This window comes from Rhinolophus sinicus, chromosome 13 (genome assembly GCF_057876585.1).
Source record: "Rhinolophus sinicus isolate RSI-liver-muscle chromosome 13, RSI-T2T, whole genome shotgun sequence".
Classification (NCBI taxonomy): Eukaryota; Metazoa; Chordata; class Mammalia; order Chiroptera; family Rhinolophidae; genus Rhinolophus; species Rhinolophus sinicus.
This window is the reverse complement of record NC_142513.1, coordinates 47555294-47578211: the sequence shown is the minus strand read 5'-3', so window position 1 is coordinate 47578211 and position 22918 is coordinate 47555294. Positions and strand designations below refer to the sequence as shown.

The 22918-nt window shown below is 47.6% G+C and overlaps 1 protein-coding gene across 4 annotated transcripts in view; it reads left to right on the top strand.

Annotated features, from left to right (window-relative positions):
• The first annotated feature begins 276 nt into the window (after window positions 1–276).
• GABRA5 (gamma-aminobutyric acid type A receptor subunit alpha5) overlaps window positions 277–22918 on the top strand; it is a 66032-nt gene continuing 43390 nt past the window's right edge. Inside the window, exons 1-6 of one of the 4 annotated variants that reach the window (XM_074317552.2) lie at window positions 277–369; window positions 1913–1972; window positions 2347–2505; window positions 15229–15350; window positions 17108–17175; window positions 17277–17497. In XM_074317552.2, the coding sequence (XP_074173653.1) occupies window positions 2420–2505; window positions 15229–15350; window positions 17108–17175; window positions 17277–17497 (497 nt within the window). In that variant the 5' untranslated portion in view covers window positions 277–369; window positions 1913–1972; window positions 2347–2419. The other 3 variants (XM_074317551.1, XM_074317553.1, XM_088789309.1) reach the window with 3 other exon arrangements.

The following is a 22918-nucleotide window of genomic DNA, read 5'->3' as shown; positions in this document are numbered from 1 at the left end:
AGAGAACAGGAGATGCGACAGTCATAGGGCGTGCTCTAGGGACTGAGGGCGGACAGGGCCGGTTTGCGAGGTGCTGGGCTTGGCCCTGGAAGAGGAAGCCGTGGGCTGCTACCGTGGACACCACCTTTCCATCTCTGCACTAACAGGGGGACCAGTGGTTATTACAGGAGGTCCCAGTTTGTCCTGAAAGCTCAAGAAACTTCCGCAGAGGCACGGCCTGTCCCAAACCAGGCCACGCCGGGGCCTGAGCCCACCCCCTCTGCCACGCCGGCCGCGGGCGCGTTTGGTGAGCGTCTGGCGGCCTCTACCGGAGCGCCTCTGCAGAGGGACGTCCCTCACAGCAGAGACGACATGTGGCGCTCGGGAGAGGTGAGAGCGAGCGCGCGAGTGCGCGGGGCGCGGGGGGATCCGCAGCGGTGCAGCGCGCGGCCCGGGCGCGGCGCAGAGCGGAGCCGCAGGGCGGCCGCGGGAGCGCGGGGCTCGGCTCGGCTCGGTCCGGGCGCGCTGGGGAAGTTCGCGCTGGCAGCATGGGGCGGTGACGCCGCGCCGGCCTTCTGCGCCTGCCAGCCGGGCGACAGCGGGCAGCGGCGGAGGAGGATGCACCGTAGCCGACAGCTCGCCTCCTGGGGCTGGCGCGCAGGGTAAGCCCCGGGCGCGCGGGCCGGGGCAGTGGCAGGAAGAGGATGCGGGCGAGGGCGAGAGGACAGGCGCCACGGCTCGGCCCGCACCCCTGCCCTGGGGTGCCCCAGCCGCGGGCTGTGGGGTCCGGGAGAGGAGCTGGAGAGCCGGCGGGGCGCCGCCGGCGGCCGGGAGCGCAAACTTTCCCCCGGCAACTGCGGGAGCAGAGCCCGCGCAGGAGGGCAGGACAGCCCTGCGGGACTGGGCACCCGGGCGCAGCGCCCGCCGCTAGAATCCGGGCGTAGGGGCACCCAGCAGCGTCACTGGAATCCGAGGGGCCAAGTCGTCCGCCTGCAGGGCCCGGCAGCCCCCGGGCTCTGAGGTGCGCGGGGTCTCCGCGTTGCTTGCCGGGTGGGCTCGTGCTCTGCGGGGCTGTCTCGCTCGGGTCGGGCGGGCTGCTGGAGCTGGGGGACTCGGAGCCACCGCTGCACCGCGTGCTCCTCTCCAAGGAGCAAGGCGCTGCCCCGCGGGGCGCTGGGCTCGGACCCGGGGCTGGAGCGGGGAGGTGTGCGAGGCCAGAGAGCGGCGGAGGGCCGGCGAGCGGGAGGCGCTGCGCACCCGGCGGGAGGCGGACCCTGCCTGGCCGCGGGAGCGGGGTTGGCCGAGGCTGCAGCCCCGCAGTGCCGCCCCGCTCCTCACCCGCGCCCGCAAGACCCCGCAGCGGCCCGGCGACTGTGGGAGCGCAGCCTTTCTTTGGGGGCTTGGGGCTGGCAGGCAGAAGGAGGCGCCGCCCAGGTTTCCCGCATGCAGCGCCGCGTGCTCACCACCCGGACTCCAGCCCGGGTCAGGCGACAAGTCCCGGGACGCATCCAGGCGACCCCGCAAAGCAGCATGGCACCCTGCTCTTCTGGACACTGGGGCCTTCGCTTCTGTGCTGGAAATACCTGTTGTGTGATTCCCAACTCCGGAGCTGGCCTGGGGTCTCACTGGGAAAACGCTGTTCCTGCAGCGTGAGAGCCTGTTCTCAAGCGCATAGTGAGAGACGTGTCCCTTCCCAAGCTCAGTGCAGACCTCAGCGACTGTGCCTGCTTGGGTTTCTGATGCATTCGTGAGGGCCCAGCACAGACCCCAGAGACCTCCCCAAATGCAGTGATTATTAAGTTATTTAGTCATGGGGACAGGGTGCTGAGAAAGTGGCAGGCCTCCCTTATAAGCAGTTCTTCTATTGTCATGATCCTGTAGACTTGTTTCTTAAACGTGCTTTCCCCCCCTCTTTCCACATACTTTCCCTCAGCACCTCGCAGAACAAGGAGTAGCTTGCTGGCTTTGAACGCGTGGCAAATATTTCAGAAAGGTAAAATTATTCCACTTGTGGATTTGACAGATGCAAAACAGTTACTCGGATAACATCAAGTATTTATTCTAGTAATAGTACTAAGGGTCATTTGATAACATGGTAAAAAGTAAAGCAAAGTATTTAAGACATGGAAAAAATAAATTAGGAAAATGATTCTGCACTCTGGGTAAAGGGAAATTTATGCCATATTGTAACTTCTTTTTCTGTCTAACTTACTGCCCAGGGGACACAGATGACACATGGAGCTGTGTCCAAGGACAGCAAGGGTTCTTTCTTTGTCAGTTGTGTGTGCTAGAAATAAGATTTGATTCCAGGAACCGTGACACTAAAACATGTGTGTTTATATGCTTTTCCCCTTGTGTACCTTTCAGCTTGAAGCTCAAGTTGGAGAAAGGAGCAATTATTTTCCAAATTCATCTGCTTCAACTATTATTCTTATTGGGAATGGACGATGGAATGTTCTCTAGCTTTATCATGATCAAAAACCTCCTTCTGTTTTGTGTTTCCATGAACTTAGCCAGTCACTTTGGGTAAGTTAGCATCTATGCTTTAATTTTATGGTTTTCGGGGCACACGTGCCTTTCAGAAACTTTGCTGTGCGGTCCATCTTTGTCTCCTTGGCAGCCCACGACGCCCTTCAGTGTATTGTAAATAAAGGAGTCCTTGCCCTGCCCCACACTTCCTTCCTGAGCAAGGCTGCTGCCAGTGTGGGGTCTCTGAAGTGAGTCAGAGAAAAGAGGCACATTTTGTTTTGAGAAATGGAAGCAGAAGGTGGTTTTAGCAGCAGCTGTGTTTCCTCCTACTCGGGTTACAACGAGATTCAAGAGTTCACGTGCATGAAGGACACGGATTGCTTGTTAGACAAGACAGCGCTCAACACTTGGGGGCTCTCCTGGTTTTCATTCTGCAAAAGAGCTGCTCGCCTGTAAAGCCAAGCCCACGCTATGTGGCAGTGAGAGGGACTCACAGGGGTCCTGGCCTGACTCAAAGGCCTTGAACTGTGGCTGTCTGAATGCAGGTGCAGACACCAGAATGCACATGTGTCTGAAACTCTGTAAGGCAGCCGCGACATCTGGCATTCCCGAGTCCTTTAAGCTCTGTCATCTTGATCTTTGGTACCGAGTCTATCTTTTCATCAAACTAGTGATACCGTGTTTCCCCGAAAACGAGACCTAGCCAGACCATCAGCTCTAATGTGTCTTTTGGAGCAAAAATTAATATAAGATCCAGTATTTATTATATTATATTATATTATATTATATTATATTATATTATATTATATTATATTATATTATATTATGTTACATTATATTATATTAAATTATATAAGACCCAGTCTCATTTTACTGTAAGACCGGGTCTTATATTAATTTTTGCTCCAAAAGATGCATTAGAGCTGATTGTCGGCTAGGTCTTATTTTCGGGGAAACACGGTAACCAGCATTCCAGACAAATGTCCTTATGAGGTTCTGATGCCTCTCCCCTCTGCTCCTCAAAACTGTTCTGGCTAATCAAACAAGCTGTAACTTGCAAGTGATGGAGTATAATTTAAAGATGAAATTTCAGGACGAGTTTGCCAAACAGTCGTGCTGTACAACTCGGCTCCAGAGGTTGCACACTGCACTCTGCACTTGTGTTAAGTCATGAAGGGGTCCCCAGAACACACTGGCTGTGCAACAGCCTGTAGAGACCCCTGCTCTCGGGCCAGTAAGAGGGACCCTCCTGGCTTCATGACATTTTCTGTTTGTCCTCTGGACATTTTCTGCTCTTCTGGCTTTTCCAGGTCTGTACAGAGGAGGAAACTGAGAAAGAGATGCTCGGGACCGTCCCCAGGTGCCGTGCTGGTAAATGATGGCACTGGGACCGTGTGCTGGGTCAGCCAGGGGCATGTCCATCTCCCACACCCTGAGGGGGCAGCACCTGCATACCACCATTGCAATAGAACATGCCCACATTTGTGCACTTCTGGCCCTTCAGAGTGTCCCCTTGGGACAGGGCGTCAGCTGTTATTCTGGCCTTGCTGCTGGTCCTCAGTGGACACCTCCCTCCTGTGCCTTTGCTTCCTTGTCTGTCCAGGGAAGGTTTTCCTTTCCTAGGTCTCTCCCAGCTGTGGAATCCTGTGCACCACCACGTCCGGTGTTCCTCTGAAGGGAAAGTGTGCATATCAGTGAAATCTACGCCACATTCAGATTTCCAAGTTAACGCATCCGGTAGTTATTTTGTTTACTGATATACTGCATATGTTTAACAAGAGTTCAGAGGTGAGCAGCACGCTAGGATTGGGAACATGTGTTGTGTTTGTAAGATTTTGGTCAAATATATTATTGTGAATTACATTCTGTTATTGTGAGGTTATTATGCTCCCTGGTGGACATGAGTCGGAAATACGGAGTCTTGTGCATATGGAGTTTAACCATTAGGAGCAGCTGTACGTTATTTCTTATTGAATTTGGTGGCTTTCTGAGGTCATCTTCAAAATAGAGAGAGCACTGTTAAGTTTCTAGATGCTAACAGTGAACAAGTGGTGGGGGCTCTTCCGTTTCCCGAGAGATGAACTGTTGGAGGTGTTCAGAGTCTTTCAGATATAACAAGGTCAGTAGCCACCCTAGAGCAGTACGTGCTAACTGCAGGAAATGTGGGAGACATGGATTTCCCATGTAAAAAGGGAAACTGCCCTTAATCCCACCACACAATCACCCGTTGTGTTTTGGTGGGTTTCTTCGCCTTGTTTCTATGCATGTTCTCCTGCAGTTGGGCTCGTACTGCACCTTCAGCTCTGTACTGTGCTTTTTTCATGCCTAATACTTTGTTATTGCAAACTCTTTAAAATAGATGCTTTTAAAATGGATGAAAATTATTAAAGTGCATGAAACTTAATCATCAGTTACCTCCCGAATTTGGGATGTTTTATATCATTTGGGCTGTTATAAATTTTGCTGCAGTGAACATGTTTGGCTTACAAGCATTTCAGGTGTTAGAGATCACTTCTATTAGAAGATATTCCTTTAAGTGGAATTTTACATCAGGTCCTCTGAGTGCTTTTAACTCCTGACCCTGTGTGTCTAGTTCCTCTCGATGAGATGGGGTCTCCAACAGAGCTGGAAGCTGAGTTTTACACACCTGGCCAGCCACAGAAGACATGTGGGAGCACAGGTCCCTGTTTCTTCCCCTTCTCATACAAGGCTCCTCTCATTTGCTTATTTCGCTACATGTACTTAAGAACAACTTTGTTAAATTGCAAAGAAGGTTTCACAGCACTTGCTTGACTTAAAATCTTGGCAAAATAATAGCTATCTCAATATGGAGCGTGACGTACTGTTAAGTTTTGTGTTCCGGGTAAATCCGAGGAGGATCCTTAGGAGGTAAGTAAGCATCATTAGCCCGGTCTTACAGTCGGGGAAGGGGACAGTGATGGAGAGCTAGCTGGGGGAGGTCACCAAGCCAGTCAGGCTGGGTCCCTGTTTGTCCGTGGTCCTCATACTGGTTCTGCCTGGTGACTACATGCATTTTGCTGGGCGTGTCTAAGTCAGATCAGTCTATAGACGAAGGGGATGTAATTCTGGAAGGTACTCTTTGCATTGGGGTACAGTTTTCTGTTCTGAGACTGGGGGGGGGGGAGAGTTTTGGTGAGCTCTGGTTTTTGTTCCCCCAAAGAAAGAGTTTGCGGTACTAAAGGAAGGTAAAGGGGGAAGCATAGAGGCACTACTTTGGACTTTGCGGGACAAGAGAAATGCCGACACGTGTAAATCCATAAAGGAAACCAGACAACAGAAGGTAGAGAGGGTCACAGAAAGCCAGTCAGGGAGCTGAAGAAAAGAGGCAAGTGTAAGCATTTGTGCGTGTACAAAGTTGTATGCAGTGTCTGAAAAGCATGTGTGTTTGGTGATCGGAAAATGTATTAAGTATGATAAGTATTATATAAATTATATAAGGTGATTATATAAGATAATTAATAAGAAGTTGCTTTGAAAATATGAGTATTGTGCATTTTCTAAATTTGATCAGCCATCACCAGTTCATTTTCAATAGCCTTTATAATTCTTCCATTAGTTTCAAGTTATATAACAGAGCGTGAGTCAACGTGATAATGGAACAGAGGTCTCATTTGACAGTCAGCCTATGTAATGTCATGTTTGGAGACATGGTATTATTCGAAGCATTGTAATTATTTTAAAGAGACCAGTAATCAAAAGTACATGGTATAGAAAAGCTAGCACAGAAACAATATTTGAATCAATGTAATGTCAAAATACATATTAAATTTAAATGGGAATTAATTTATCATCACTTGAAAAGACGTACTTTATCAGCCTCAATTGACCAGTGATAATTTGTAAAATTTGAGGATTATCAACTCAATAATAAGGTAAAATCTGATTTCATTCATTTAATTGTATTAAACATATGTTAGAGGTTTATCTATTGGAAAAGAAAAAAATGCATTAGAACTTTATCACACGGCAGCTACAATTCAAGTAGGTTTTGGAAAACAATATTTTATAATTGGCAATTAAAGGGAGATTCTTGTAGAAGCAACTTATGAACACGAAGAGATAAGGTTATTCTTTGTCTGCACTAGTGTGCTAATCTGGACTTCTGGTTTCATGAAGGGAGCTTTTTCATACAAGTTCTCAAGGACGGTTCTCTCCTTTCACTAGAGCAGAAAGTACATTCTCTCTGAATCATTCAAGTACTCGTGGTGTTATTTTAAATGACAGGTTCCTCCTGCATTGTTGGCTGCAGGTTCATGAGGCCCAGGACAAATGGTCAATGTAACATTATAAAAACATACAGAAGTGCCACCAAAGCAGTCAGGGCACACACAGGCAGTGGGACATTGAAGTGGGGCTGCAGAGATGGCCAGAGAACAGAAAGGCAGTTCCCACATACAGCAAAAATTTTAGGTGGCTAAGTTTCCGCTACACAGTAATTAATGCCTAGTGTGTTTTTCAAAGGCACAGAAAGAAAATACTTCCAAATTACATGCTTTATGAAGGAAACGTTTAACATGTTTGCCCTGTGAACGGGCAGTGAGCTAAGCAAGGCTTAGGACAGCCGGCCAACACCGACCCAGCCGACACGTCTGGCAGTAGCTCCAAGATGAGTCACGGGCTTGGTTCAGGGGAGAAGGAGAATGTGGGCTTTCGGATTTTTACAAAGGTGCAGTTACATAACATGCATATTTTAATTGGTGTGAAATTTCAGAGGAAAGTTATTAGAATTAAAAGTAAAAAGAAATCTTATCGTAGAACTCTGATGGTAGGTAGCAACAATAATTGTCAGTGTTGATGGGGTACGTCTCCTTCATTTCCAGAGTGCATTTTCCAAAAATGTACGAGTAAATTTTCACAAAGCCTTCCCTTTGGAGGTGCAAAGAGATCAGGCTTAGAGCTAGAAAATCGTGCCCAAGCTTGGTTGTTGGAAAGTGACAGAATGCGGGTCCATCTTAGGGCAGGCCCAGGGCTGGCACTGTCCCCTGCAGGACCTGCTCTAGGCCTGGTAGTTAAAGTACAGTGAAAAGGGAAAGAATGGGGGGAAACCTACATATTGGAAACAAAGGAGTGTCCTAATCTAACTCAAATAACACTGCTTGAGGATAGTGGGTCCACCGCAGCCTGAATCAAATCAAACATATAATATGTACTGTGTGGTATAATGTTATAGAGAAGGGCTCTTATGATAGAAAAGGTACTATCTGCTATGAAATAGTCTTCAGCCATTCATTGAAAACTCTATCATATTTGTATTTATTTAACAATTTATTTCAAGACCAAAAGGCAAACCTAAACACAAATGAAATCCAGGGCCACTTTATTTTCAGTCTTAACAACTACAAAATCAGGCCATCACACTGTCACTTTGGCTTCTGTTTCAGGAGCCCTGGCAAGTATTTAGGGCCAGTGTTAGTTAGAGCTCATGCTCACAGAGGGCAGTCAAGCTGCTCTGATCTCTTGCTACACACACTACACACACGATGTTGGCATCCCAAGAATTATTTAACCTGCCTGTAGCTCGGTTTCCCAATCTCCAAGTGGAGTTAACAACAGATGCTACGCCCCAAGGCTGATGTAAAGGATAAATTGCTGAGTGTGAATACGCTAAATGCTGAAATGAGAGGGGGGTGGAGGGGTGCTAAATGCAGCCTAGCTGTCCCTCTGGCTTGCAACTTCGACAAGACTGAGGTTTATGGGACCTGGTGGTGAGCACGGGCTGGTCTGAGCATGGTGAGGTCTGTTCATAACTTTAATCCCATCGGCATGTCACGCTGCAGTAGCAGTAAGAGGCTCTGGGGACTCGGGGGTGGGCATCCTGTCCTTACTATGTGCCAGCACCATTCTGGGTGCCGAGGTCTGAGGCGGGCCGAGTGGAGCCTGCCCTCGAGGAGATGCGTTCCTGGGCACAGTAAATCACGTCTCACTGGGTCACAAGGCTGCTCTGAAGAAAAAGCCAGAGCAGGAGACAATGAGTGGCTGCAGAGAGAAGCTCAGCAGCTGTCAGAGAGACTGAGGGTGTGAGCTGTGCTGCTCGTGAAGGCTGAGCAGGCGAGAGGAGCAGCGAGGGCCTGAGCGCTCGGAGTATTAGGCATGATCAGAGTGGCGGTGGGGGAGGGGCAGGGGTCAGATCAGGAAGGACCTTGTAGGCCATGCTAGCTGGTACCAGGAAGAGCTGGTCAAAGGTGGCCATTGGGTGGTTTTAAGTCGCGGGAGATACGAGACAACCGAGTGTGACATTAATGGGACTTAACCTATAAAGCTCATTCTGGCTGCCGAGTGGGCAATCAGATAAAATCTAGGTGTGGGGGTCGTACAGGAAGGAGCAGGGGGGACCCAGGAGAGGCCCTGTGCAGCCAGCAGGGTTCGTTTCTGGGTTCCCGTGGGCATGAGAGAAAAAGAGCCAAGGATGACCCCGGGCTTTTGACCTGAAAGCCTGACGGGTTCAGTTGCCTATTTGTGAGCTGGAAAAGACAGTAGGAAAAGAGGTTTAGGGACAAGGGACACTTAAGGACAAGGGACACTCAGGAACAGGGTAAGCCGTGTGAGAAACCTGTAAGATACCTACGTGGAGAGGCCGGGCGGGCCGTTGACATGCAGTCCGGAGGTCAGAAAGAGACGAGGAAGAGGAACTCGAGACTTCTGTGTGTGCGAGGTACTGAAAGCCCCTAGACTGGATGAGATCCATTCGAGACTCAGTGTAGACCGAAAGAAGTTCCTGGACTGTGCCCTGGAACGTTCCAGTGTTTAAGGTTAGGAAGGTGAGAGGGGGCCAAGCTAGATGAGACGAAGGCCAGTGAGAAGAACAGAGAGCAGCGTCCTGAGGCCACGGGGACAGTGTTGTGAGAAGGGAGGCGTGGTTACTACGCGACTGCTGCTCCTACGTCACCTGAGACAGGACGAGACGGAGGTGTGATGGTTGGACTTGGTGGTTGTGCAGTCCCGTCCAGAAGCGAGGTCTCCGTGGGGTACAGGCAGGGGCAGCCCGATGGAGTGTGGGCAGAAGAGACGGCAGCAGAGATTTCCAGTGCAGACAGCTCTTCGATGGCTTTTGATTAGAAGACAGGCAAATGGAACACTAACAGGAAAGGAGGTACAGCGAATGAAAGACCTAAAAGACCTAATGTATTGCAGTAGACGCAATTACTGGTGAGAATGACTATAATGGGCGGACCGAGTGTGATGAACACCAGGATGGTACAATCGCTACGTGGTCTCATACAGGGGAGTGGGCGGGGTTAGATGAGGGGGTGGGGCCTGTAAGGCCCCGATGGAGGCCTGAGTTTTGCTTTGTAGGCGGTGGGATTCTGAGCGGGGCTGCTGGTTGGGGCAAGAGTGCAGAGTCTACGTACAGGGTGACAAGAGGGGTAGACAGGCTGTTAGGGAAGGTCCGGGAGCACCTTTGATGTGAGGCCCAAAGCACTGGAGGGATCTAAGAGTTCTGGAGGAATATTTCGTGGCCACGACTTCACCCACATAAGACATGTGTTCAGGTCCACGTTTTCTACCAGAAGAGGAGAACCTGGGACTGACCTTCCTTGTATAGCTAGTGTCCACCATGTTTTCTGTTTCATTTACATCATTTTTTCTTTTTCTTTCTTTCTTTCTTTCTTTCTTTCTTTCTTTCTTTCTTTCTTTCTTTCTTTCTTTCTTTCTTTTTTTTTTTTTAACATGGTTAGCTAAAGTGGTGTGTAATGGAAATTTGAGGGAAACATCAGAAAACAGTACCATTTAGAGGTGCTTATTTAATGAGCTTAAAGTAACAAATGAGTAAACTGAAGATACATTTCTCAAAAGTAATTAAATACTGGGGAAAGAATGCAGAAAGAAATGCAATTTCAGAAGACAGATAAGCTGCCACTTAAAACCAATCTAGTTCAATTCCCAAAGTAGGTTCCCATTAAAATGGGACTACAGATGCCATTATCGACCCCATTTTATGTAAATCAAAAATGGCTGCCAACCTAAGCAGAGATAACATCAGGAAGAAATTCATCACTAATTGTCTTCAATAGCACCATTTGTGGTCAAAAGATTTTTGTTCCCCAAATATGATGGCATAACTTTGGAATTTGTACCCTTTCAAATACTGTAAGGAGACATCATCAGGCATCACTTGGTAAAAAGAAGCACCTTTATTAGATGGAATCTATAGGATATTATTTTTATTGTGGATTATATTACTAATAGATAAATAGAGGTATGTTGGAATAAAACCCTTTACATTTCCTCAAAAGAAAAATATCTTAAACTGGACTGTTAATACAACTCACTGCGCACTCCCATTTTAAAATAATGTGTGGATGGATTCTACTGCAGGCTTAGCCCTATGTTGGGAACTGGCTGATTCTGGAGACAGCTTCCTGGGGCTCCCCTGTCCTGCTGTATTCAGACTCCTTCCTCCCAAGTCAGAAATCCTGCTGATGACCCATCTGTCCCGCCTCTACGTCCACTGCCATTGCCCAAGTAGCTGACCTCTGTGCCTGCAGCCTTGCCTCTGCTGAGTCCACCATCCACAAGGTGTCCAAGGGCTGCAAGGAAGGAAAGAGCCTTACTGAACACTCTGAGACCCACCCCCTTAACCATCACGGCACACCCTAGGAGGGCAGCATAGATGCAAAGTCCTTTATGATTTGACATGTGCCATCTCTCCAGTGGCACACCTCACTCTTCTCATGAGAGTTCTCACATGCCCTCTGCAAACATCACCGTTTTCTCGTTTGGGGCCACACCTCTTCCTTTGGCTTGAGACCTGATCTGCATGCTTGAACGCTCTGGTCATTCTTCCTCTCCTCTGACCCTAGACAAAATCGCTCTCTCCTTTGGGTGCCCAGAATGTCTTGCATTCGCACACTTCCTACATCTAGGTACCATGTTCTTTTGAAATCACCTGTGAACACAAGGAGTCCTTTAGAACACAGCTGCTTCCTTGGGGACGCCGTCTTTGTCATCATGTCCCCAGTACTCACCACAGTACCAAGCACATGGAGGATATCCATGAGCTGAGCTGTTGAAATAGGCACTGAGCCCAGTCGTATGGCCCCCGCTGATGGAATGGAGGAGGGGCTCTCTGAGGGTCACTCTGATGCCTGGCTCTGTTTCCCACTCAGACTGGAACAGTCACTCTCCCCCATAGCTGTACATGAAGGTCACTGGGGACTGTAAAAAACACGAGGGCCCATTCCTCCTGGATCAGTGAAAGCCAAGGCTCAAGGGCCTAGAAATCAGGAGGCAGCTAATGCAAGACTCCCAGGACCCATCCCCGAAGAGGTCAGGCGTAAGGCAACGGGGGAGGTGGGAGATCGTGCAATTGCACGAGTTTATGCTTTCTGAAGACATTCATGTTTATTTTTCTTAAACACTGTGCTGGTGAAATAAACCCAGTAGTGGACCAAATTTCCTGGGCCCGCCATTCCCCATTCCACCACATCAGAAGTTCTGAGTGACCTGGGACTCCAAGTCCGGCAGGGTGCCAAATCAGGTTTAGCTTTTTAAGCCCTCCCACTGCTCTGAGCACCACTGCTGTCCTACTGAGCCCCACACCCATGTCCCTGCCCATTTCACAGCCACCACCTTCCTTCCTCAGCCTGGGATATGGGGCTCAGTGACCTCATTTCCTTATTTTCCAAACTAAAGTTTTTGGAAAGAGTTCAAGCTTGGAGCTCAAGTCCTTGTATCCTTTGAATGGATGAATACTTGAGGAAATATGCGGAAAAAGGATGTTTAAACAAGAATGGCTGGTTCTGCATCTCCTTCATGATCCCTTTTCTAGAAAGCCAATACAGTGATCCCTCCTTATCCGCAGGGCACAGGTTCCAAGACCCCCAGAGGGTGTCTGAATCCGCGGCTAGTTACCAAACCCAAATCAGCTTCTTCAGCTCTGCCGAAAATGTGAAATGTGGCAGCAGCTTCTTCAGCAGATGCAGCCTCTCCAATCATCTTTATATTTCTCAGTCCAAACCTGTTCCTGAATCTGGGTGACCGTCCCTTACGGGCAGTAAATGGCTGGGTGTCACTCATTTCAGGGGGTCGCTTGCTGAAGTCTTCTCTAGGCTCCATGCTTTCCAGTCTAAACCATTGGTGTTGATTGGAACACGTTATCTGTTCATGTCTTCGTCCCACAAACTTAATGCCTTTTGCATCTTCACTAAGCACTTACCACGCACTGTGGCTGTAACTTTTGCAGTTCCAGGTGCAACAGCAAAACTAACACAAATGTCTTTTTTCTTCCTCACAATTTCACAGATAGAAGGCTCATTCTTACCATAGAGCTCAGCCATCTTAGCATATGTGACTTTTTTCCTTTCCTTAATAAGTTGAGAAGTTTCACCGTTTCGCTCACAGAAGCACGCTGTGGCTTCCCTGTGGTATACCCGAATCGCCAGCATCACGTCTCCTATACTTTGGAGCCATTATTAAAATAAGGGTGATCTGAACACACGCTCTGATACCGTGACAGCTGATCTGATCACCAGCCTGCCACCAAGTGACTAAGGGGCGGGGCGGGGGGGGGCATATATGGTGTGGAGATGCTAGACAGAGAAAATTCACATCCCCAGTGGGATGGAGTAGGAGGGCCTGAGATTTCATCACTCTACTCAGAATGGTGTGTAATTTGAAACTTATGAATTGCTTATTTCTGGAATTTTCCATTTAATTATTTTTGGACCGAGGTCGACCATGGGTAAATGAAACTGCAGAAAGTGACACTCTGGATCAGGGGGGACGACTGTAATCTGAAAATGCTGGAACTGTCCACATGGCCTAAATGTGACATGGTTTTGTAGACAACATGCACTAACTCTAAAGAAACAGTTCGTACTTTAAAACAACCTAGTTAATTAATCCTGGCTCATCCTGGAGGATAAGTCACCACATTTCCAAGTGTTTCTAATATGTCTAAGGCTTTTGTCAGTAACAATGGATCTAGTCTCAGCTCACAAGAATCCATTCCCCAAAGAGCTCAGCCTGCAGCTTATCCTTGAAGCTTTGATGTTGTGTACTTACTCACAGTTGACCTAAGAGTCGGCAGAGCTCCTTGGTTATACTCAATTCAGTTTATGAAAAGAAAAAGAAAAAGAAAACAAAGCTGAATTAGAATGTGGGCAAGCTGGAACCTGCCTTCAGAACCTAAATGGAGAGCGTGTCCAAAGTGGGGATGGAGGGACCTCGCATCTCCACCTGGGGACCTCGCAGGTGACTCTGCATATTGTTGTTTGCTGAAGGCATAGCCCAATGGTTTTGTGTTATTTTGTTTGGTTTCTACTACCATGAAGTTAGCTCTCTGCCTTAGAAGAAGCAGTCCTTGGAGATTATGCACCTGGATAGAGGCACTAGCAAGGTCATGGAACAACTGTGAGAGTGTCCTGGATGCGGGCGTCCTCTGCTGTCCGTGACCAGGGAGGGGCTTTCCTCTCCATGGCCATGAAAACTGTGCTTTCCATAACCACGTCCTGTAGGCGAATCATTTTTAAGGTGATCTAGGAACTAAGGAGGGCTTCCTCGTGTTTGTGAGAGAACCCTCCGCTGCTGCCCTGAGATGCATTTTCAGGCACTTTTTTAGAATCTGTTTCCTACCTCCTATGTCCTATCTTCTGTAAATACAGAGAGGAAATCAGTACAAATCCCCAGCATTTCCTCTATCATCAAAAGTCCCACAGAGAAATAGAAGATGCCATTATAGCAGAATTGGGCAGACACTGAAATTCCTCTGAGAAAGGTGTAATTATGTGTGAATGGGTGGAGATATATTTGAACTTTTTTTTTCTTTCAATTTTTAATTTTGACCAAGAAGCTGAAGGTGAATTTGCATTCTATCTCATTGTTATGGGCAGCGGTTTGGGTGTTTGTGAGGTGGCACCCAGTAACTTCCTAAGTTTGTCCGTATCTGCTCAGGGCAGCTTCTCGTTTCCATCTGCTCCATCGGCCTCAGCCTGTGGGGCTTAGATGACTTGACTGGATTGGACAAGCCAACACTGCTCTTATTTCTTTGTGGAAGGTTCTGCCCACTCTTCTTAGGGTTTTATCGTAAGTTTAACATGTTGGGTGACACAGAACGCTGTGCCTCCGAGTCTCTGGTTGTAGGTAGCATCTAGGAGACCCCACTAAGGGTTTTCAGAGTGGGTTTCACAATTCACAGCCCTTGGGTCACGTGCTTTGGCTTGAGCAGAATGTGCCAGTAACTAGCACTGCTGATGGGTGCGGAAGCCTAGAGAGATTTCACAAACTCCATCATTTCTGTCACCATATGTGCTATTCCTGGCATGAGGCTCACAGCACAAATGTCCCCAATTAGAGCCGCAGTGTGATTTGGGCACATCAACCTTATCTTGCAACTTGCATAAAGTTCTTAAGAGTTGCCTCCACACCTTCACCCATGGCGGGGGACTCACTAACAGTATGGAGACTCAGGTTTTCTGTGTTGAAACCAAACTTCTGAAATTCCCTATAAACAGATAGGCTCAGCTCGTCCATGTACAGTGGCTAATTTGTTTGAAAAATGGCTACAATATTGACATAAATGGTTCCTCAGAATCGGCGGGATGGATTGGGGGGCATCATGTTAGGCCGATGGATGACCAGCCCTGGATACTCAAGAATGAAGGTTTATCTGTGCAAAACAATGCCACAGATAGAAGGAAATTGTCCTCGTCCTCCCTCCAAGACAAGTCGCCATATTATTCCCTAGTTTCTGTATCTTGAGAAGAATTTGTAAGAAATAATTAACACAGGTTTGAACTCTTTTGTTTCTCTGTTACAAAGCTTTTCACAAATGCCAACCAGTTCAGTTAAAGATGAGACCAATGACAACATCACCATCTTTACCAGGATCCTGGACGGGCTCTTGGACGGCTATGACAACAGACTGCGGCCGGGGCTCGGGGGTGAGTCTGTCCTCCTCCTCCGGGACCCTGAGAAACTTGGACCTAGTCTCAAGCTCGTGTCTGCAGGATCCAAACCATCCAGTAAAGAGCTGCCCTGCCAGGATTTCAGATTGATGACTATTGTCAAGGCCCTGTGTCCTTTATTATCACTTTCCAGATGCCAGGAGTCAGGGCCAGTGGTCCCTGCAGACTCTGTTTCCCCAGATAATCTTAACGCCCATTCTGGTTCACTCAAGGAGGGACCAGTTCTTAGGTGTTCCTAAGGCTGAGATTACCCTATGCTGAGAAATAACTGATAACCGAGTTCACAGTCTCGTGTCTGTGCAAGTCCTTTCCAGAAATCCACTGTTCAATGCCATTATTCTTTACGTCTTTCTGTATTATGTTTAATTTTTCACTAGGGCCATAGTCATAGTATTTATTGGCGCCTATGGCAGTTGATAAAAATAAGTGGATAGCAAACTGTGCTTTCGGGGCACAGTTGGCACAGCTTAATTTTGTGCTGAGAACCAGGTGCCATTTCCAGGCATGTGAGGTGCCCCTGACTCTAGCTGATTAGGATGTAACGCATTTGAACTTGCTCCAGTAGGTAAGTTAGAGACCCTCCAGCAAATATATTCCCGGAGGAAAATGTTTAGTTCTGTTCCATGACGGGCATTCTTAACAGGGAGATGAACTTAAAGCATGAATTGCCCACCTCTGCGTTTTTGGCAAGAAAAGTCCACATAAGCTCCTTGGCACCGTGTCCCTCCACCCTCTGATTATCCCCCGACCCTTTGAATGCATCTGCAAGGATCAAAGCAGATAGTGCTCCACTGAGCTGCTGGCGGGCAACCGCTCTCACTCACCCAGCATGTGTTAGTCTTGCCAGGCGGGGCCCTGAGGATACCAGAGAGCCAGAGGGCCACCTGCTGGGGCGGGCATCTCCTCCAGTGGGGGACAGGAACTGAAGACCCACAGCGTCACACAAACACACACCATGCACACAGGATTCCCACACAGGGAGGGGCTCTGACTCAGTGATGATACCAGCCAGTGGCTTGGGGTTATTTAGGGTGGGCTCTCCAGTACTCTGGATGTGGTCCCTATTCATGACCATAGGGGGTTACAGCACTCCAGTCATGCCCAAGGAACACATATATTTCCACCCAGTATTATGATATTAGCTGCTTTTATGGCTTCGTATATTTTCAACAATTTTAATTGAAATCGTAGTCTCCCACGATAGGAATTTCTAGCAACTCAAAATGCCATGTAAGTGCAGTGATCGTCCCGTCTTCCTTCCCAGGCCATTCTCTTCCAGGCACACTGTGGACACGTTGTCACACACCTTCCTCCAGACCCAGGGGCTGCAGTTCTGACTGCGCACTCGGCCCAGGGTGCTCCCTCACCCTGAACGCCTAACTTCTCCCACTTTGTCTGACTGTGTATGGGAGAGCAGGGTTATAGTTGTTAGGTTGGGAGCAGGCTTACCCAGAGGGAAACTGAAGCTGGGTGTGTGAGAGCCACCCAAGGTGGCCCAGCTCTCCACGACTCCCCGGAGAGCCTTTCTTGATGCGATGGGCACTTTGTTGTTATAGTTTGGAGCAGCTTGGCTTCACTTGCTGCCTGTCAAGCCCTCCAAGTGTCACAGACACAATTGTAAAAGCCCTCTAGTTGCCAAGAGTGAAACTGGTTAGTAGACTAAGGATGTAAGTACCGGGTGATGGTGCCTCAGGGAGCTCGGGGCCCAGGCCAGGAACCTGTCTGTGTTTCAGAGCGCATCACCCAGGTGAGGACAGACATCTACGTCACCAGCTTTGGCCCCGTGTCCGACACGGAAATGGTAGGTGCAGCCCGGTCCCACCCGGTCTTTCTGAGTACACGCTCAGCGAGCTGCGCTGAGGCCCACCTGCCACCTCACCTGGCTGCCTCCCTGTACCTTAGGAATACACCATCGATGTGTTTTTCCGACAAAGCTGGAAAGACGAGCGGCTTCGGTTTAAGGGGCCCATGCAGCGCCTACCCCTCAACAACCTCCTGGCCAGCAAAATCTGGACCCCAGACACGTTCTTCCACAATGGGAAGAAGTCCATCGCTCACAACATGACCACGCCCAACAAGCTGCTGCGGTTGGAGGACGACGGCACGCTGCTCTACACGATGCGGTGAGTGGGCGGGCCTGGGGGCACTGCGGGGGAGGGGCATCGCAGGAGAAGGGACAGCGTGTGGGGGGAAGGTGGGCAGTGCAGGGGTGGGGAGGTGTGCGTGGTTGGGCAACGTTGGGGGACATCACGGGGAGGCATGCGGCAGTGTGAAGGGGCATCATGGGATATCGGGGCAGCATGGGGCAGGGGAGACTGTGGAGAGCAGTGCTGCGCAGGGGCAGACTGCGTTGGGGGAGATGGGGGGCCAGAGACAAACTTTGGAGGTAGAGAGGCAGTGCGTGGCAAGGGAACAGTAGGTGGGGCCGTGGGGGCAGTGAGGGGGCATCATAGGAGGACAGGGGACATCATGGGGGAGGGGACAGCGAGGTGGGTCAGGCAGGGCAGTGCGGGTGGGGGAGAGGGGGGTATTGCTCAGGGCAGACACAGCCCCAGTCTTGCTCCAAGGACCCAGCAGCTTAATGGGTTTGAAGATTGTTTCCGGTGTGTGTGTCTGTGTGCGTGTGTGTGCGTGTGCGTGCGTGTGTGTGTGTGTGTGTGTGTGTGTGTGTAGTATTTCTTACCCTTTGACCTGCAGGTAGGAATGTCTAGTACATGATTTCCCTGGTGGTACAGGTCCATAGTGTTTGTTATCTATTCTTGTTCATTTGGTTTCAGATCCAGCGCCTCTGGGGAAAAGTGACCCAGATGCTATAAGTTAGGGAAAGTTTATTTTATAAAAGTGTTATTTTTAAAAATCTTAGGAGAACCCTTTTTCATAGCAGTCATGTTTGCCTTTTGAAATTGTAAAAGCCCATTTCCCTTAGGCTTTGATAACACTCCAAAGCAGAGGTTAAATTTCAGTATTTCTAATTTAAAATGATCCCTAGTCACTTTTTTATTCTGACTTATTCATTGCATCAGAGTAAATTCATAAGTTGACCGGCAAGAACGACTCCTTCATAGCTTTTCAGTTTCCATTGTGGGCCTACGTCAACTTCAAAAAAAAGTTTTTAAAAATCAAACACATTTTTAAAAAGCACTAAAGCTAAGTTAAAAAAAAAAGGGGATGCATTTGTGTAGGTGTTACTGGAATTCTTTCCTCTGCCTTACGATTCTCCACTTTATGTTTAAAAGAAGCAACACAGTGCAAATTAGATGCTGCCATTTACAGGGGCTCGTGTCCTCACAGGCGTCCCGAGGAGCGTCTGACACACTGTGGTGTCCCAAACCCAATATTTGAGCACAGGACTCGCTTTTTCTTATAATAGTTCAGTGAGGGGCCCGATACATGAGCCTGTGACATGCATTTTGTCGCGTTTCTCACTCTTTCCTTTGGCTTGCGTCGGTCCTGAACGTGTGACACCCACAGATGCGGACGTGGGCCACGAACATCACGTCTGTGCTGGGCGGCGCCTTCTCTGTGCAGAGATGCATGTTGAAAACCCAAGAAATGTTGCAATGGTTGGACGTGAGTCCTTGGTTGTCACTCTGTGGGAAAGGAAGACAGTGCAGTGAGCCTGAGTGCCCTTGGCTCAGCCCTGAGAGTGGGCACGGATGTGAGACGAGTCCAGGCCGTGGAGGATGCTGAGTGGTCCATGCAGGGATGGGATGGGTGGCCAGACACCATTTCTGTGGGGTGCCATGGGGGCCCATGTTCTATTCTTAGAATAAAAGCACCCCAGTCCTTGATTCATGCCTGGTCCCTAACACTGAGGGACTGTAGTTGGGTCCATAGTGGAAGAAAATGGGTGCTTTCGTCTGCACAGAGAGGAAAGGTTGGTCCCTTGTTTAGAAGGGGAAGGGGCAGCAGAGGGGTCTCTACTGAGTGTCTGTGTATCAGGCAACTTCACAAACACAATCCTTCAGTCCTCAGATAGCCCGGCCAGCCAGGTGACACCATTACCACTAAGCAACAGAGTGAGGCTCAGAGATGTTTGGTCATCAGCCTAAGGTCACACAGCTAATGAGGAGGCAGTGGGAGTATGAACTCATGTCTGAGCAAAATCCACCACATTTGAAAATCGGAGGACACAGCGTTATTGGACATTCTTATGTTATCAACGTGCCGTGCCCAGAAGGAAGATGCTGACCACCCATAATTCATCCTTGTTGATGCGACTAGTCAGTAATTCATCCTTGTTGAAGCAAAAGAAGTCTGCTGAGAGTTGCCAAGTTGATAATGATTTTCAGTCATATGCAACATTTGGAAAGTAGAAATAGTTCCACTTGAAAGTGTTATGCTTTCAATGTGACAGAGCTATCACTATAGTTTGATAGCATTTTTATCTATTGATTTATCGAAGACAGTGACACAGCAGTAGAATTACTGGTGATAGGACGAGTACGCTACATAGGACTGCAAGCTACATCTGGCAGCCACACCCATCACCAGGCGTGCCAGGGGTACAGCCTTTCTGTGCAGTGCTTGGCTCGCTCCCATCAAGCCTTGTCAAACCAGTGATATACTTTGATCTGGTAATTCTCATGGAATGTCCATCTTAAGGGGATAATTAGGAATATGTACTAAGCTTTATACATGAAGGTTTCTGTTATGATGTTACTTAGGATACCAAACAATGGAAAAAATATAAAAAAAAGTTTTTAAATATAAAAAATACTTTTTTCTAATTAAACTGTATTTTTTAATTTTATTCAGACTTGGGACCTAATGACAAAGATGGAACATTGAAAATGTAGAACAGACCAGGGCTCACATAATGCATTTTTTACCTGAGACAAATGTCTAGAAATGTTTGAAAAAGTATTACCACTTTTAAGAAGTAGCTCTGTAGAGATTATTGTTCATGGGTAGGATTTATTTATGCCCCAGAAACATTAAAAGCAGTATTTAGATACAGTTCAGAAAGATGGAATCCTTTACATAGCTGATTCCAAAGAAAGCAAGGGAACAGAAGCCCTTGATGACTGTTGCTGACCAAATGTCTGCCCGACAGGCCTAGGTGGCTTGCCTGGAGGTAATCTACAACTTCCATTCTCAAGAACTTTCTGCCACCGATGGGTCACTTGCTTATAGGATCGAAGATAAAAATCACCAGCTGCTCAAGATAAGCTGAGAGTGACAGACACTTCCTGTGGCTCCTCAAGTTGAGGGCACTTAGAAGATATTGAACAGTCCCTTCGTGGACGTCTTTCGGCAAACAGAATGAATGTTTTACAGGACCGTCTCAGAGACATGCTTCAGACATTAGGCAGGCGACTAGGTGACCTTAAAGGGGCCCTCAGCACAGAAGTCTCCCGGGCCTTCCTTTGGGGCTGGAGACAGAAGAGGTTCAGAACCCAGAGCTTTGATTTCAGTCCATCTTGGGGTGGGTGACAGTCCTTCTGATCAGCCTCGCCAGTTTTTATTTATTCATTTTTCTGGGTAGAGCTTTTGGTCATCGTCGTGTAGCAGCCAGTCCCGATGCCACTCCCCGACAAGCCTAATCTGATGACCCATTTTCCTCTATACGCGAGTGAGCTGGGGAACAATGGCCACCTTTCAGCTCCCTTTCCCCACATCCTCTAAAGGTGCCAACTCTTGTGATACTGCATCGTGGCGACCACTTTAGGGCATTGTCCCCTCATCTTTGGGCCCCTGGCAGAAGAGCATGTCTCCCTTCATCCCTTGTGTAGGAAACCACAACAAGCAAGAAAGAACTTTCTAGAAGGTGAGCTCTTGTCGCCCCGCATCACTGTGCCAGATGATGGAGCTGTTGTGGTGATAGAGTGACTGCACTTGGGACAGCTCTGCACAGAGTAGCGTCTTGCATGGCCCCTTTGCACAATATGTATGCCGCGGTTATTTTATCATGGTTTACTCTCCATTTAAACTTTTATCGTTAATGGAAAGCACCGCTTTCAGTTGTGGGAATAAGTTGTGAAAAGAGGCTGCATTAAGTTCAAGTTGGAACTCTCATTTAGTCGTCATGAGTCCTTGGCCATTTTATTTGAATCTCTTTCGTTGTTTGTTTTGTTTTTCCGTCTTCTTCCAGTGTGTTATAGCTGCAGGGTCTCAGAGTGCTTCTCAGTTTGCAAGCTGAGAGTATATGCATGTGTTCCTGGAATGGTCACTGGGGGGCAGCATAGTCGCATTTTTGTGTGGTGATTGCCGCCAGCATCCGTTCAGTTACAGCACAAGTTTATATAGAACAGTAACTCACTTGAAGGAAACTATATACAAAGGCTGCCAAAAAATTGTATACACATTTTGAGAAAGGAAAAAACTATTAAAATTGTAATACAATGAATGACGCTAGCATTCATTTGATTAATGCCATTTTTTGAGCAATCGTACTACACATTGCTACCGTAATTCAATTCAACTTTGAAAAGTAATGCATAGATAACATCTCTTATAATATGTACATTTTTTGCACCCCCAGTATATGTGTATATGTGTTATACATGTTTGATTCATGGGTAAAATATTTGAAATAAATTACACGTGTGACTAGAAGTTTTTAACTAGGCGCTAGTATGTATATGGGTGTGTGTATCCACATACACGCACCTATATTTGTACCTGTATCTATGTTATATCTTTTTCTATATCTGTATCATCTCTGTCTCTATCATATTTATATATCTATATCTATATCTGTAGCTGTCATCTCTCATATTTACATATCTCTATCTGTATCCGTAATTATCTCTATATATACTCTATCACACAGCAGTGTCTAGTTAAAAACAACACCAACAGATATATTGGCTAAATCTTGCCATGTTAAAGGTGCCATTTATGTTAATGACAAGAATCTAAATATGATTTAAAAATTTGTAAAACATGGCAAATCACCAATTATGAAATACTGTCAGTGTTTTGGTGCGTGTCATTACATGTGTTTGTGGGCACGCATGCACACTGTACACGTGTGTACATTTGTGTGTTCCACACATACGTACTCTTCTACAGTTGCTGAGTGGTCTCATTCTCTGAAAACTGCTTTGTAAGTAGCTTTATAATTTAAAATATACTGAAAACCTTTTTCCTGTCATTAAACATTGTTCTGAAACTTTGATTCCATCATGTGACTGTCCTTCACTCGGTAGTCCCTAACAGAAACTCATGTCATTTCCATCTTTTTTCTCTGTGCTAAACAGTATTGTCATGCAAACACATAATTACATCCTTTGGATAAATTCCAGGAATTGGCTAAAAGATAAGGCTTTCAACATGTCTTTCCAAATTGTTCTCCAGAAAACCTAGCGATTCCCCTCCCACTAAGAGAGGAGTCGGGGCGGTGTCTGCTACTTCCTGCCTGATACTTTATGTACGAAAATGAAAACGACAACTCAGCCTGTTTTGCCACGTGACATATGATTTAGCAACTTTGTCAGCTAAAAACGTGTGTGACCGTTTCTCATCCCGGGATTTCTAGTAGCATCAGCTTTCTTCTTCCCCTTTGGGCAACGAGTCTCACAAAATAACATGTGCACGGA